The sequence below is a fragment of the Poecilia latipinna genome, unplaced genomic scaffold, assembly GCF_001443285.1.
Source record: "Poecilia latipinna isolate Pla-1442-1.1 unplaced genomic scaffold, P_latipinna-1.0 Scaffold2101, whole genome shotgun sequence".
Classification (NCBI taxonomy): domain Eukaryota; kingdom Metazoa; phylum Chordata; class Actinopteri; order Cyprinodontiformes; family Poeciliidae; genus Poecilia; species Poecilia latipinna.
In genome coordinates this window covers 59,278-75,504 of record NW_015114717.1, presented here as the reverse complement: position 1 = coordinate 75,504, position 16,227 = coordinate 59,278, and the positions used below count along the sequence as shown (strand labels likewise).

Genomic DNA, 16,227 nt, shown 5'->3' with positions numbered 1-16,227 from the left:
GGTCTAGTTTCTAGTGAAAATATCTTATCTTAAATAAGACAAACGTAAAAGTAACTTTTCAGGAAGATATAGAGGCTTGTTTTAAGTCAATAATTCCTTAATATTGATGAAAACATACTAGTTCCATTGGCAGATAAATTAGAAAAAATATCTTGTTACAAGTGAAATAATCAGAACTTTTAAGTAGCAAAATTTCATGTTTTTGTTTCCTTTTCCTTAATTATTAAAATATATATGTGTGATTTTTGGTAGTTTATTTACTGATTATTTTCGGTGGATTATTTCACTTGTAAAAAGAAATTTTCCATGTTATAAGAGAAATAATATTCCAGTGGAACTAGAACTGGGTTGCTAGGTAACGGCCTGGACTTGGCTGGGGTTGCTAGGTAACAGTGCCTGTCTGTTGTGAAATAAGTGAAACAATCCGCCAGTGAAACTATAACTTTTTTCTTCAATATTAAGGAATTATTTACTTAAAACAAGCCTCTACATCTTTCTACAAAGTTACTTATTTCAAGTGTAAGACGGAAATAGAAACTAGACCAAAAATATTTGGTAAGATTTTGTGTTTTTGCAGTGCAATGTTTATCATTCTCTGTTGGACAGAAAACTTTCGAAATGGATCTAAATAAGCACACAAATCACTACGAACTGTACAAGTTCAAATATTCAACTCTTTAAAGTGAGTCCAATATCTCTGCCAGTCCGTATTTACAAAAATAAATAAAACAAAAGGGGAAGAAGGGGTAAAGCACTGTTTGGTAATTTATCCAGCTCAGTCCTTTGAGGTTATTTTGTGCTAAATGAAAAACTCCTTCTGGTTTTCACTTTGAACGCTCAGAGAGTCTGGCTGGCCGCTGAACGGGAACGCGCGGCCTTCACCGGGCTGTGCTGCTTTCACTTCCTGGTTCCGATACGTCTCCTTCCTGAGGCAGATGAACCGAGCCAAGATGGCCGCCGCGCACACCACGATAAATATGACCACTGCAATCACACCTGAGAACCGCAAAACACACAGAGGCATGAGGACAGTAACATCCTGCTAAATACATAAACAAAATAAATATTTCAATATTTAAATCAGAAGAGAAAATAAATTTTGATTGCCAGAAAATGTAAATATTGTATTAAAAAAATACTGAATAAAAAAAATGTAGTTCTGTAATTACGACTGTGTAAGTTAGATTTTTTTAAAAAAGATGTAAAAATTCAGAAATTTTGTGGTTAATCTCAGAAATTTTCTAAAAAAACAACAACAAAATTTTTGGGTTTGAAAAGTAAAAAATTTGATAGAAAAATTTTCAGGTCAACAAATTTGGACACCACTAATGTCGGCCTTGAGGTTTTTGTCTTGAAAACTTGTTTTAAATTGGTCTTTTAAAATATTTAAATCACAAATTTTGATTAGTTGTGACCAACAGTAATCCATATTATCTCATGAATCATGAGTTTCACTATTGGAACTTAATTGCTGAAATAAATTGAATTATTGGTGGTATTCTAATTTATTAAGAAGGATTTGTGGGAGTAATTGGGTTTGTGCACCAAGCTGAAGGTTACCGTACTCTCTCCATCTTGAAAATGTCTCAGCATCACACTAATGGTGGACATAATTGCAGTGGAGAAGTTTGATTTCCCCTGACAGGTTTCAGCTTTTCTGACCAACCATCAGGTTTCTAATTGACATTTTTAGGGAAGCTCATGGATGACAAAGAGCTTTCAGGTGGGAGCATCAGAAAATGTTTCATATCTGCTAAAAAAAATACTAATATTTAGGATGAACTGTTGTCATTGGAAATATGACTGGTTTTACCTCCAACTAGAGCTGAATCATTGCGAATGGTGTTGACTAAAGGCTGGCCAGGATCCACAGAGTGAGGCTGGTCTATAGAAAAAATAAAAACATTTAGTATTAAGAAACCAACAAAACAAAAAAAGGGAAGTATCAGTGATCAAAATACCAAGAAATAAAGATTTAGTGTGTTTTCACACTTAGTAGTCTGGTGGATTCGGTTCAATTTGAGACCAAAATTGTAACATTTGTTACATTTTCAGCTGCTGCGGTTCGATTTCACACTGCAAAGTGTTAAACAAAACCAAACTAATAAAAACCTGTTCACCTCCTCGCCTGTGGGGGCACTGCACCAAGAACCACTGAAGAAAATGACATGAAAACCACTGAAGAAGACACTGAGCGAAACTGCTAAAAACACAAAATCTGACCAAATAACTTCTAAAAGAGATAGGAGCTTTTTTTTTTTAACTCAATAATTCTTAATATTGATAAAAAAAGTTCTAGTTTCACTGGCGGATTATTTCTATGATGGATTATTAGGGCCACTATAGATAAAAAAACTCCAAACTCCTATTTAAAAATGTTTTTAAATTGCAGAAATTGTTTAGAAAAAAACTTGGATCTTTCTGAGTTTTAAAAGGTGAAAAATTTTGACTTTTGGAAATTTTCTTTTGAAATGTAAAAGAAATCCAAGTTTTTTCTACAAAATTTCTGACTTTTCTAGAAAAAGATTTCTTGACGGAAGTTTACACCTCTTTTCTATCTAGAATGGTCACAATTCTCCATCAAATTATTATTTATAAAGTGGGATAAATGTGAAACAAGTGAAACAAGCTGCCAGTGGAACTAACACTTAAAAAAATTATATATTAAGGAATTATTGATTTAAAATAAGCTCTGAGTTAAAATAAGCTCTGTTTTGTCTTATTTCAAATGTACCAAGATATTTGCACAGGAAACGAGACCAGAATAATTTGTTTTGGTGTTTTTGCAGTGAAGAAGCCTGAAAATTACATTCACATTGTTTATTTTTTGGATTTCGGCATCTTTTTAAGCTGATGACAGTGTTAATTTGTATTTACTCTTCTGGGATTAATTGCAGTTTCACACCTCAACAATGAACCAAATTTTGTAGAAAGATGAACTAGAGTTTGATTAATTTGGATTAATCATGGTGGGTGTGAAATCAGCCTGGATGTAAATCAGCTTTAAAACAGAAGGAGTGAAAGTAGTTCCTGCATAAAGGTATTTCCAAAAGGTTGAAGGGATTTCCCCAGAGCTGCTTGATGACTCATCTGTCGCTGTGCCGACTGTCTGCCTACTTACTGAGATGAATGCTTAATGAGCCATAAAAAATAAAATCCTAATGGATCTGCAGAAGTGTCATTTTAAAATCACAGCAGACCAGGAAAAGCTGCGGTTGTTCTGATTTTACCTGACAGCGAATGTGTCGTTTCTGCTGCGTAGGAATCGGCCTGAGCCGGCGCGGCGCAGCTCGACGCCACGACGGCGCCGGCGACAGAAACGCGGCCATCGGGTCGCAGCAGAGCAGCTTTCAGAGGACAGATGGCGCCGAAGCGAACGGCTGACAGACAACCGGAGAAGCCGGCGGACGCCAAGCCGGCGAGATCCGCGCTCAGGCCTTCAGACTCTGAACAAAAACAAATTACAGCGTTAAAATACAGAAACATCAGTTTGTTCTCATGAGCTAATCGCTAATAAATGGCCTCAACAATTTGCTTTTATTACCAGATGGTATAAAACAAAACAAACAAAAAAGAAAATGTTTTTTTTTAGTGCCAAATGTTGCCAACAAAATAACAATAAAATATACAACAATAAAATAAAAAGTCCAGCACTGCATTGATGGGAAAATCAACTTTTTACTGCAAGATTTATTAACAGTAAATGTGGACAAAAATATTAGATTCTTAGACTTTGTTAGTTTAAAACTGGTTTATGGGCACTGCAGTAAATTTCCACCAAAAAATCACCAGGAAAAACAAGATGTCCGAGTTTAAAAGGTCAAAAACATTGCTAGAAAAAAAAAACAGAAACTTTGAAATAAAGCTCAGAAATTTTCTAGGAAAAATTCTGAAATTTCAGATTTTTCTAGAAAATTTTAAACTTTTCAATCTCAAAAATTCCCAAGTTTTTTCTAGAAAATTTGTAAAAATAATCTCAAAAATTCTAGATTTTTTTCTGGCAAATTTTCAACCTCTAAATTTCTTTTTTTAAGGTTTTGTTGGCTCTATTGGCCTCCATTTGAAAGCAGTTTGACAGGAAAGACACATGGCAAATGCCACCAGGCCGGGAATTGAACCTGCGACCACCGGCATGAGGACCAAGGCCTCAACACATGGGCTGTGCCCTTTGCCTCTGCGCCACCACAGCATCCCAAACTCTAAATTTCCATGTTTTTTCCCCTCAAGTTTCTGAAAATAATCTGACAACTTCAGAATTTTGACTTTTCGAGCTCAGAAATGTCCATGTTTTTTTCTAAAAAATGTCTGATTGTTGGTGGAAATTTATTCTTATTTTAATCTATCTATCTATCTATCTATCTATCTATCTACATTTTAGTGGAACTAGAACTTTAGTTAAATTAATATTAATTAAATTATTCATTTAAAACAAGCTCCTTCATCTTGGTAAAAAGTTACTGTTCAGTTAGTTTTGTCTCATTTCAAATGTTCTAACATATCTGCACTAGAAATGATACCAAAATTGTTAAGATTTTGTGTTTTTGCAGTGTAAGAACATTTTAAACTGACTGGTTTCACTTAAATGACTATAAAAACAAATTATTAATCAGTTTTTTGTGGACAAAATAATTATGTATTAGCAGAATCTGCAACTATGCACAAAGTCAGGCGGGAAATTAATAATTTCAGCAATTAGCTGATGAAAAATTACTTATTTTCAATTAAAAATGTAGACTGGTATATTAAGACAATAAAAAAGTAAAATCTAGTCGCGGAGGCCGATCCATTAATCTTTTGACTGATTTCCTGTCAAAAGTTGTGAAACTGCTTCGATTGTTAAACGGTGGAGTCATTATTCACGAGGCTAAACAGCAGAAACCAGGTTAAGCTTTATTGCAGAGCAGCTCGGCCATAAATACCAAAAGGTGACAGCTTGTCTTATCTGTAATATTAATACTTTAGGAAACACAAAAGGAATAATGAAATCACGATGAACTAAGCTCAGCACATTAATCAGATGAAGAAAACATATTCTCATCTTTTCTGCTGCTGTGGATCTAGAGGGGAAAAAAGACGTTTGTGGCTTTTAGTGCAGGAGAGAAAAATGTCACCAAGTTTAATTTTGTTAAAAACAATCAGATAAAAGGATATAAATATTATGTATCTGGTGACAGAATGTTAAATTTTGAATTAGAAAATCTGACTAACAGCTACTGAACATCGACTCCAGCAGCTTCTGCTGATATAAATATCAGAATAAAACATTTATTCCTGCTGAGGAACCTGATTACGCAGCACATCGCTGCCAGGAAGTTAACTTGTAACCAGAGGGGGAAAAATATTCCATACATAAATATGACACGGCAGCATAACCTGGCTGGAGCGAGCATTTTATCAGCTGCATGCTTAATCAGGTTCAGGGTTTTAAATTGCAGATGAGTGACAGGAAGTAATCCCCCACATCCAATCTGTAGGTTTTATTGCTTTTAGCAGCTCCTGCAGAGACGATTCATCAGGTTTTATGTTATAAAATCATATTTATTTCTGGTTTGCTTTCAATATTTCTTGTTTAGTTGTTGCTCCAATTTGCTCTATAATAAATGGTGGATATATTCTTTAGTCCTATAGTGGAGCAGAAAGCAGAAATAAATCAAAATAAGGTAAAATTAAGAGAGTTTAGAGTCACAGATTTGATTTCTACATGGTCAAAAATGCACAGTTTGATGCCAGAATCAACGATGCTGTGGAAGTCTGCATTTATAGCAAGATGTAATAATTATATCCCTGATGTGGCGGCCATCTTGAAAATGGGCAGCCATGTTGAATTTTAAGTGGTTTTTCAAAAGAAGAACATAAGGACCATCTGAGCCAAATTTGGTGCTTGTATCTTCATTTGAAAGAATCTAGTAAAATATTATGTTATCTGCTGCATGATAACAGAAATATGGAAAACAATCACGTAAATACAGCGACGATTAAGATTACTGAAAAAAAAAAAGAATTCAAATTTAATCTTCAAATTCTAACTTTTCTTCAGAATTCATACTTTTTTTTCCCTTCTGGCATTTTCCTCAGGATTCTGAGTTTCATCTCACATTTCTGATTTGTTTCCCTCAGACTTGAGACCGAGAATTAGAAAATCTCCAGGACAATTTCCAGGATTATAATTTTTATGTCAAGAATCTGCCGTTTTTCCTCAAAGTTCTATCTTTTTCTCAAAATTCTGATATTTTTCTCAAAATTCTGAATTTAATCTCAAAATTCAGATTTTTTTTCTCTTAGGAATTTCACTTTTTTTCTTTGACATCAGACTTTTTTCTCAAAATTGTGATATTTTTCTCAGAATTCTGAATTTAATCTCAAAATTCTGATTTTTTTTAATCAGAATTTTGACTTTTTTTCTGTGAATCCTGACTTTTGGTCTTAGAAGAGTGAAGTCAGAGTTCTGAGCGGTACCGTTTCCCCGTTGGCCTTCAGGTTAGTTTTTTGGACAGTTTCAGATGATCCTGTTTATCGATCAGTCACTGTGAATGGGGACCAATCAGGTGAGTCACTGTGGCAGAAATGAAGCTGAAAGTGAAACTGAACAGTTCACTTTGAGCAGAGATTTACTGATCTGTGCTCAAAGAGATCAGTAAATCTCTGAGCAGATTTATGGTGTTTCGGCCGCCTTGGTCACAAACAGAAAATGACTGATAATGTTTTACTGCTTGGTACTGAATTGGATAAAAAGAACTTTATTTACCTGGAACTCTCCCCAGAATGATGGATTTAACGTTAAACTCCACGTCAGACGTCACGTTGAATTCCTCTCTGTTATTCTGGTCAATCTGAAAGATTATTGATTAGAAACAAAATCTAAAAGCAATAACATTCTGTTCAGTAAAGATCATTTACTGTGCATTAAGAAGGATTAAATGAGGAAAGAAATTAAAGCAAGTTGCAAAATTTTTCATATGAGTTTCTCTTTTTTTTGTCTTTTTAGTTTGTCACGGTGCAACAAGACACTTTAATGTATTTAATTAAGATTTTAATATTTCCAAACACAATTCAGTGCAAATAGGCCCATCACGATAAATTTCACTATAAATTGTTCCTGTAATTATTGTGATAAATGATAATGTTGTTTTGAGACCATTTTCATGCAACATATTGATAATGGCATAATAACGCAGGTTTCAAAGACAAACTTTAATTTTGTACAGAACTCAAAACACTGGAAGATATTTTAATTATAAACAAAAACAATAAATAAAACTGAAGTAAAAACAATCGAAACCATAAATAAAACGGATTCTGATGTCTTTGTAAACAAAACTGCACTTCAAAAAATATCAGATCATTAGAATGCAAATCATTGAGCTCATTTTAATTTATCATGTGATTAATTGATTAACTGATTAATTGCCCCACATTGCCACTGATACCCAATCTAGAATTATAATATGGGAGCCAATACAGATATTAATATTGGACCGGTGCAGCTCTAGTACATTCTGCAATCAATCAAAGAAATAGTTAAAATAATTAATTATTAACATCTTTATATTATTTTGTACCTCTAATTTTCTGTTTGCATTAAATTAGGACATGACGTAAACACACACTCATCAAATAAAATGACTTAAACACAACACTTCTTACGCATGAAGTCAACCTGTAACATTGATTAGTTTGAAATTGGATATTAATATAAAAACATTTTGAAATATTAAAGGAAATCTTTGTCATGCCTGTTGCTACCGGCAACAGCTCAGCTTGTCAACGAATCTAAAAACAGCTCTGACCTGTCAGGTAGATGGGGAGGTGTGTGCGTGCGTGCGTGCGTGCGTGTGTGTGTGCGTGTGTGTGTGTGTGTGTGTGTACCTGCACTGCCACAGTGTCCGCCTGTCGCCTGACGGTCACACTGTGCAGACGGCCGTCAGCTAAGTTCATGACTCGGCTGCTCAACACTTCCTCGTCTCTGTTGCTGTGCAACTTGTACCTCACTTCTAACTCATCTACAAAAAAAGAAACAAAACAAATAAATCGATGGAGACTTAAAGGTAAACACACAAAATAAAAATTACAACAGACAAAAGTGTATTAAATGTACATTTTCTATCCTGAAAAAGGAACTCTAACTGCACAGGCACATCTAAAATAAGTTTAATATTTTGGAAAAAGTTCAATATTTTGGTCAAAATGTGAAACTCAGTTTCATTAAACACAGAGTGAAAGATTTAAAGTCTATGTTTGCTGTAATTGTGAAGATTATGGCGTGGAGATTAAGAGTCTTGGAAAATTTGAAATCTGAGAAAAAATTAAATATGGAAACTCACAGTGTCACCAATGAAGTTAATGAACACAAAACACCTGAAAAGATTAATGAGCTCACCTTTGATGTCAAAATTTTGAATTTTTTCTCAAAATTTGGACATTTTGTTCCTCAGAATTAAGTTTTTTTCTCAGAATTCTTTAACTGAATCTCAAAATTCTGACTTTAATATCAGAATTCTGAGGTTTTTCCTCAAAATTCAGATTTTGTTCCTCAAATTTATAAAGTGAATGTCATAATTCAGACTTTAATATAAGAATACTGACCTTTTTCAGATACTTTAGATTGTTTTTTACCTAAAAATTCAGACTTTAGTCTTCTCAGACAAAAGTCAAAATTGTGAGGAAAAAAAAAACAGATTCATTTTTTTACTGGCCCTAATCTTCTGTAAAAAGCCCACCACCCTTTACATCAGTTAGAGAAGCTGCTGCGCTTCCAGATTGTAACAACTGCTGTTCTCCAGAAAAGACAGGAGCTGCGTGAGAAGAATAAACCAAAGGAAAGTTTGAGTGATTGCTGCTGATGTTTGGATATTCCTCCAAACATTTCTTGAACCTTCCTGAACTGATGTGCGCGTGTTGAAATGGCTTTAGACAAGCTAACAACGTGTGACAGAGCAAATCCATAAAACAGAGAAAAGTAGCTGAATAAACAAAAGGGCCATAGGTTATAAGATCAGAAAATCTTTGTCTGACAAAAGTCCTCACCATGTTTATTGATGAGCAGGATCAAGTATTGCCTGTAAAAAGAGCTGACATAGAGCAGCGGCGCGGGGCTTTGACTGGTCCTGAAGCTCAGGGAGACGTCGTCTCCTCTCAGTGTGATATCGGAGTAGATGGATGAGTGCAGAGAGCTGCTGTTCTTGCTCTCCTCATATGGCTCCTTTACGATATATGTGATGGATGTTGTCGGCTCAAAGCTGCCTGAAACTTCTGGAAGATAAAAAAGTCGGAGTCAGTTATCCGTGGGCAAGCTGACGGGAATCCTGCTAAAATGTGGCCACAAACTCCAGTGATGGAGTTTCAACCAGGTTAGCATTAGCATTTTTTTCATCACAGCATCGACACACGGCATGCATATGAAATGTAGTGTTGACATGAAACATTTCAACTCCTGAATTCTGATGGGTTTTTCCTTCTGAAAGTAAATGGTTTAATTGCACCAACATGTTAATTTAATATATATTTTTGCTAGGATTACATGTAGAGCTATAGACTTCTTACAAATATTTCTAAATTAACACCAAAAAATCACAAAAACAATCAACGTGAAAAGATGTTTAATTTTAAGAAGTACACTGCAAAAACACAAAGTCTTACCAAGTAATTCTGGTCTAATTTCTAGTGCAAATATCTTAGTACACTTGAGATAAGGCAAAACTAACTTACAAGTAATAACCAAGAAATAGGAGCTTATTTTAGGTCAAAGATCCTTTAATATTGAAAGTTCTAGTTACACTGGCAAATTATTTCACTCTTAAAATGTTTCCCATGTTTCCCATGAAACAATCTGCCAGTTACAAACATTCACCTATGACCCCAGCAAAGCCCAGCCTGTTACCTAGCAACCCCAGTGGAGTTCCGCCCGTTACCTAGCAACCAGTGCCAGCACGGTTAGTCAGCTGGTTTTATTGCTGTAAAATGGCTGCTAGGAAAGACATTTGCTTCAAAGTCAACAGCTTTATGTAACATTCTGGGCTTAATCAACTTTTAACCAGCTAGAATTGCACAAATAACATGTTCTGTTAAGACCCGCTTGTCAAATTAAAAGTATCTTATAATTATATTCATTATATCAAGATTTATGAATTATTTTTATTAGTCGTAATATTTCAATCTTAAATGTTGTGTTTTTATTAGCTGTGAGGAAAAAAAATCATTATTAGCAGAAATAAAGGCTTGGAAACCATCTTTGTGTAATTAATCTATGGTAGGGATGTCCAAAGTGTAGCCTGGGGGCCATTTACAGCCGTTCGAGTGGTTCTGTCCGGCCCTTGTCCACAGTTTAAGAAAAGCACAGACATATTTCACCAGACTCTTCATGGTGATACATTTAAAGCAAATTAAGGGAAAAAGAATAATGTGGACAAATTAAAATAGTGTTCAAATAGAAAACTTTAGGAACAAAACATTCAAGTTTTATTAACCACATTTTTTGCTCTCATTTTCATTTAACAGAATGTAGCAGCAGAAACACAAATTTCAGACTCTTTCCATCAGGTTAGTAGAAATTATTAAAACATAGTGAATTTAGTTTGTTTTTACAATAGAATTTTTTTTCCATAGCAAAATAGATATTTGGTGACCCACAACTTATTTTAGCTCAACAGTTGTGGCCTCTGCTGGAAAAGGTTTGGTCTCCTCTGATCTGTATGATACACTAATTACATTGAGCTAATGTAATAAATAAGCTTTTCAAAAACATTCCTATTATTGAGTAATTTCTGACTTGGACAGCTATAGCAACTGGAACGGGAGCCTGGAGATGCCATTGATTTGAACTGGAACTTCAGAAAAACATGAACTGAATTATTGGGAATGTAACATTTCCAAACATAATACAGTAAACTCATAATGTTAATGTCCCATGCTACTTTAACCACACAGCAGGCATGCTACTGAATTTATGGGACGTAGAAATCCTTTAAAGGTCATACACCAATAAGAAATACAGTCAATAAACACCAGCTGTCTGTGGTTTCTGTTGCAATTGTAACAGCATGTTTAGATTAAATCTTGCAGCAACAATATTTCTCGCTCTCTGTACTACATTTTAAGATTAAAAATAAAGTTATCATTAATAAAATTAGTTAATGCGTTAATAGAAACATGTGAAGTACCTGAGCTCATCATCTGATGTATAAAAACTTTGAAAGAAGTAAAACAAAACCCAGCTGAATGCTGTGTGTGCCAGACGTCACTTTCCAGTGGAATAAAGTGGCTGTCAAATTCCTCTGAGAAGCTGGCTTATGTCGCTGCCTGTCACCACTATATGAACCGGCAAACAACAAATATTATTTTGGAGGGCCTCTGGATAACATGTGCGGACTGAGCTGTCAAGATAAAATGCAATAAAATGCAGTAACATAGGCTGCTGTTCAAACACAGACTCATATCCGGCTATATGAGAGGAGCGGAGTGGCTTCTGAAAATCAAAACAAGCCGGCGTAATAACAAAAGATGAAGACAACAGGAGGAGGAAACTTCTCAGGTGTGAAGTTTATCTTATGGAAGGTGACAAAGTAAAGAAAAACACGCAGGGAATCTTCTTGAGTTTTATACAAAACATGTTTGTGCAAAATCATCCTTAGATAATGAGATTCTTAGTTTGTTTGAGCTTCTTTCAGAATGAGAAATAAGCTGCTGCTGTTGGCCACGGCCCCAACTCAACATTTACACTCGCAAGTGAAAATGGATGTAGAATGGTACATCCATACAACTTTGAAAAGCAGAAATGGAGCCTCCTGCACAACCAACAAGAATGCAGCAAGTTGTTTCTGGATGGTAATTCAACAAGAAAACACTTGTCTTTTCCAGCAGCCATTGTAGAGCGCATGCAGCGGTAAAACCAGCTGACCTAACATTCTGGAGCACAGCTTTGGTTGCTTGGTAACGGGCGGAACTCTGCCGGGGTTGCTCGGTAACGGGGTTGCTCGGTAACGGGGTTGCTCGGTAACAGTGCAGTATGACTCAACAATTGGGAGGGTTTTGAAGCGACTTGTTTTTCAGACACCAAAAAACAAATTCATTGCTAAAAAAATGGCTTGAGTTTTTTTTTAAGTACTTCAGCTGTTTTTAGAAGCAGTTGAGATGCAAATGGAAGTAGAAAAAAAAGTTAAATATGAATCTTTTTGGAGTGTTATTTTCATAGGAATCTTAATAACTGCGTTTTATTGAAGTTTCTACTGTAACTCTGAGACAATCAAAGGTTCCCAATCTGCATAATCAGTTTTTCTTCCCCCTTGTGATAATTTGTGCCAGCAGGAAATGTGCTGCCCTACTTTAAATCTTACAAACCTATATTGAACTACATGCTGAAATTATAAATGATCTCATATATCCAAGAGAATTAAATTGTCAAAGCAGCTGTAGGGATTAGAAACTTCAACAACCCAATTTGAACTCTCAGTGGAGATTTTCTTTTAATTTCTTGACAATATTAGACCATGTTTCCCCCAGGCTTTTTTTCTTTTGCTGCAGTTTGTGATCTGTCAATTAATATCCTGCCAATCTTCATGTAGGAATATCTAGTGGATATAAATCTACAAAAGTGTGAAAAACCCAATTCTCACTGTAGAAAGTTTTTAAAACCTTCAGGGTTTTTTCTTATGAATTTCCTGGTAGAGTTGTCAGTGTGTCTGCACCTTCGTGACAGAAGACTCCGGTGTAGGCAGAGCGGCTGCAGTCACAGGAGAACCCGCTGGCCCTTTCCACACAGCGACCCTGGTTCTGGCAGAGCGCTGCGTAGCTGCTGCAGTGCCCGGGGCAGCCGGGTCGGACGCCAGGTGTGATGCTTGCCCTCTCCTCCAGGTCCAGTGTGACGCCGTTCAGCTGCAGAGAGCGGATGCAGCCCAGAAAGCCTTTCTGCCGTGACGCGGTGCCTCCTGCAAAGAAAAACCAAGAGCACCACTATAGCTACACCAGCTCTTTTTTTCTCATTCCTTGTTAAATTTGAATGAAGGAAGCAAAAACCTGGTTTGTACTCTCACTCAGTCTACTGTAAACTTGCTTCCTTGAATAGGTTATTGTAGGTCAATGAGCTACAAAACATGGTGATTACACTTTTGGCACACACAAAAAAAATGCAGATTTTAGTGTGCATGTTTGCAAACGGCGCAATATTATACACATAGATCTTTGAAAAGCAGAAGTAGAACCTTCTGCACAAAAAATGATTGTAATTTTTTTAAACTTTGAAAATCTTACATTTTATGCAAATATTTGCTTAGTTTGTGAAATTCTTCATGACATTGCTGTTCCACGTCTAAGAAAATGTTTCTCTTTGAGATCAGATAACATGACTGAAGCAATAAAGGCTAAAACTGCCTTTGATAAAACCGCCACAATGAAATAGTTTGCCAAATGAGATTATAGTTATAAAATGTTATTCTAATTAGTAGAGTTGTACTCTTCTAATTCTTCTTTCTTTATTAATTGCCAGTTAGTTTGTCGTTTGATTGGTTTTCTTAAGTGTCACAAAGATGTAGTGACACTTTATTTATGTAATAAATTACTGAACTGGATTTTCACCAAGTCATAATTTGTTAAATCATACTTCATCACCTGAACCTGCAGGTGAAAATTAGCTCTTTTCTTTTGTATAACCTGGTGCCATGCACCTCTTGGTTAAAAGTAAATGTACATTGTTTCATTGTTTCTGTGAAATAAATATAAATTATAAGGCAGAAAGTTGTTCCTGTGTGGTAAGTATGACAAATCACTTGTCTTTTCCAGCAGCCATTGTACAGTGAATGCGGTGATAAAACCAGCTGACCAAACGTGCTGGAACTGAGTTTGGGTTGCTAGGTAACGGGTGGAATATCAGGGGTTGCTAGGTAACGGGCTGGGCTTCACAGGGTGTTACATTATGGAGGTTTTTAAAACAGCTACTTTTCCAGACACCAAAAATCATTAACCAGTTGGGTTTGTTTTTAGAAACAGTTAAGACCCAAATAAAAGTACAGAAATCTACAAAATGGGAATTTTTGTATAATAAGCCCCCTTAGTTCTCCTCCTTTCATGCCAATATGTTTACAAATCACTGCCTTTTTCTGTGGTACGATATGTCACACAGTAGTAAAGCAACAACATATGCTGAGTAGCATTATTTTTTGGCTTTTGGCTGATGGGCCATTTGCTGTGTGATAATAAGTCTATACTCTGACAAGCGAAAGGAAACCTGACTCTCCTTCCACATGATAATTAACATTCAACGAATCAACCAAATGCAGAGACTTGGCAAAACAACATTTTTCCTCCAGGTCCAACCTGCCCACCCTAATCTGTGCATCACAGACTGGAGTCGTCTTCCGGTTTGAATTTGAAAAACCTCGATATGCTCAGTTCAAACTTTCCGGCACCATTACTTTAAAAAATAAATTTTGGCAGATCTAAATCTAGTCCACCTACTTCAGGTTTTGCTGTAAAGATTAGGAAGAAATAACAGTGTGCACTGGAGAAAAGTCGTTTCCTAAGGGATGCAAATAAATGACGACTAAATGAGGGAAAAGGACTGGAGCTGCCTGCAAGACAGAAATCCTGTGAGTCAGACCCAAAATCCTGCATGACAGCAACAATTTCAGCCATTTAAGCTGTTTTACTTTCCTACCACACTTTGTTAGAGCATAAACCTGTTGAAGGGCCTGTTCTCACTTCAACAGATAGAGAAGCAGGGGGACAATTTACCATCGACAAGCATATGGGCACTAAACTTCAGACAAAAACAACTTTTCAAGCAAAATAGCTGGAAATTAAGAAGAAAAACACAACGCTGCCAAACCAGGCTGGCAGTCATTTCATACTTCACTTAAAGTTTGAGCTTTCTCCTGTTTACCTGGAAAATATTTGACTTTGAAACTCAGAAATTTCAATGTTTTTTTCCCCAAAATTTCTGAAAATAATTGAAAAATTTCTTATTTTCTCTCTTTTTCTGAGAATTGTGACATTTTACTCATAATTTTGATATCAGAATTCTGGCTTATCAAAATTTTGATTTTTTTCTCAGAATTCAAAATTCTCTCAGAATTCAGATCAGAATTTGATCCCCGAAGATTAAAGCCAGAATTCTGAGATTAAATTCCAAATTCTTTTTTGTTGGTGTCCCCAATCCTCTCCCGTATAAATCCTGCTGTTTGCGGTCGAACGTTCACGCCTTGAAGGAAACCGTTTGGTCTCTTAGGGTTGTGTAATTTCTCATCTCAGTGTTTCTCTGCTTTAGTGAGATTCCACCCGCCATCGCTGCGTTGCTTCCTCCAAAAGCTGTTTTAGGACAGACGATTTTTGGGTTTTCCACTCAACTATACTGCTAAACTCAAAAATGTGTTTTCTTTTCAACTGGGACACAATTTAAAGGAAAATAAACATGATGCTATCTAGTGAAAAAAAAATTATAGAAAGAAGCTTGGTTAAGTGTAAGTGTCACCATTTTACTCAAAGGGACAGTGCAGCTTACCCAACAAGCACCCACTGTAATCTTTACACCAGTGCAGTAAGCCATTTATCGGAGTATGAACACTTTTGCTGTTTTGTGAGTTTTCTTTTCACACACGGATAAAACAACAATTCTACAGGAATAGAACTGGGAATCCTCAAATCCACCTTGAATAAGATCTTTGTCGACAGCACAACTGATGGCTCAGAAAGCTGTGGATCTCATAATCCCCACATTCCCACTTCCATTCAAACGTCCCATCAACGTCCCGGCGATCAGACCAGTGGATTCTGATCAGAGTCTCTTCTTCATGGCTGCTGTGAGAGGATTATGAGATTAACCCCGTCAGCCAGTCAGTTCTGCATCTTTCCAGCTTCATCATTATTCAGCGTTGCTTTTATTTCATTCAACATTCATGTGTGTAAATGTTCATAATATTTGCAGAGATAAATCCCTAAAACCAAGGATGGATTTCTTTCTTCTGTTAAATTATTGAGGAAAACCTCAACAGTCAGTTTCCTAAAAGCACTTTGTTGATGATTCAAGGGAAAATTAATCATCATCATTTATTAAAATTAAGGTCCAAAACAAAACCTGTGACATACTTGTAAAGCAGGGGTCCCCAAACCTTTTCCTGTGAGGGCCACATAACTTTCCCCTTCCCTGGTGGGGGCCGGAGTCAGTTTGTAACAGAAAAAGTGTGACGATTGCAGGAGCCTAAATGTAAAAAATTGTTTTCCAGAAAGCACAATCAAATAACC

General features: G+C 35.9%; 1 protein-coding gene across 1 annotated transcript in view; it reads right to left on the bottom strand.

The window, feature by feature from the left end:
* Positions 1-507: 507 nt before the first annotated feature.
* The window catches only part of LOC106936226 (contactin-associated protein-like 4), a gene marked incomplete at its 5' end in the record, with an annotated part of 74,947 nt that continues 59,227 nt past the window's right edge, over positions 508-16,227 (bottom strand). The window contains 7 exons of the mRNA XM_015017083.1: positions 508-996; positions 1,814-1,885; positions 3,231-3,446; positions 6,746-6,830; positions 7,867-8,000; positions 9,025-9,249; positions 12,681-12,920. Of these exons, the coding sequence (XP_014872569.1) occupies positions 800-996; positions 1,814-1,885; positions 3,231-3,446; positions 6,746-6,830; positions 7,867-8,000; positions 9,025-9,249; positions 12,681-12,920 (1,169 nt within the window). The remainder of the gene's footprint in view (positions 997-1,813; positions 1,886-3,230; positions 3,447-6,745; positions 6,831-7,866; positions 8,001-9,024; positions 9,250-12,680; positions 12,921-16,227) is intronic.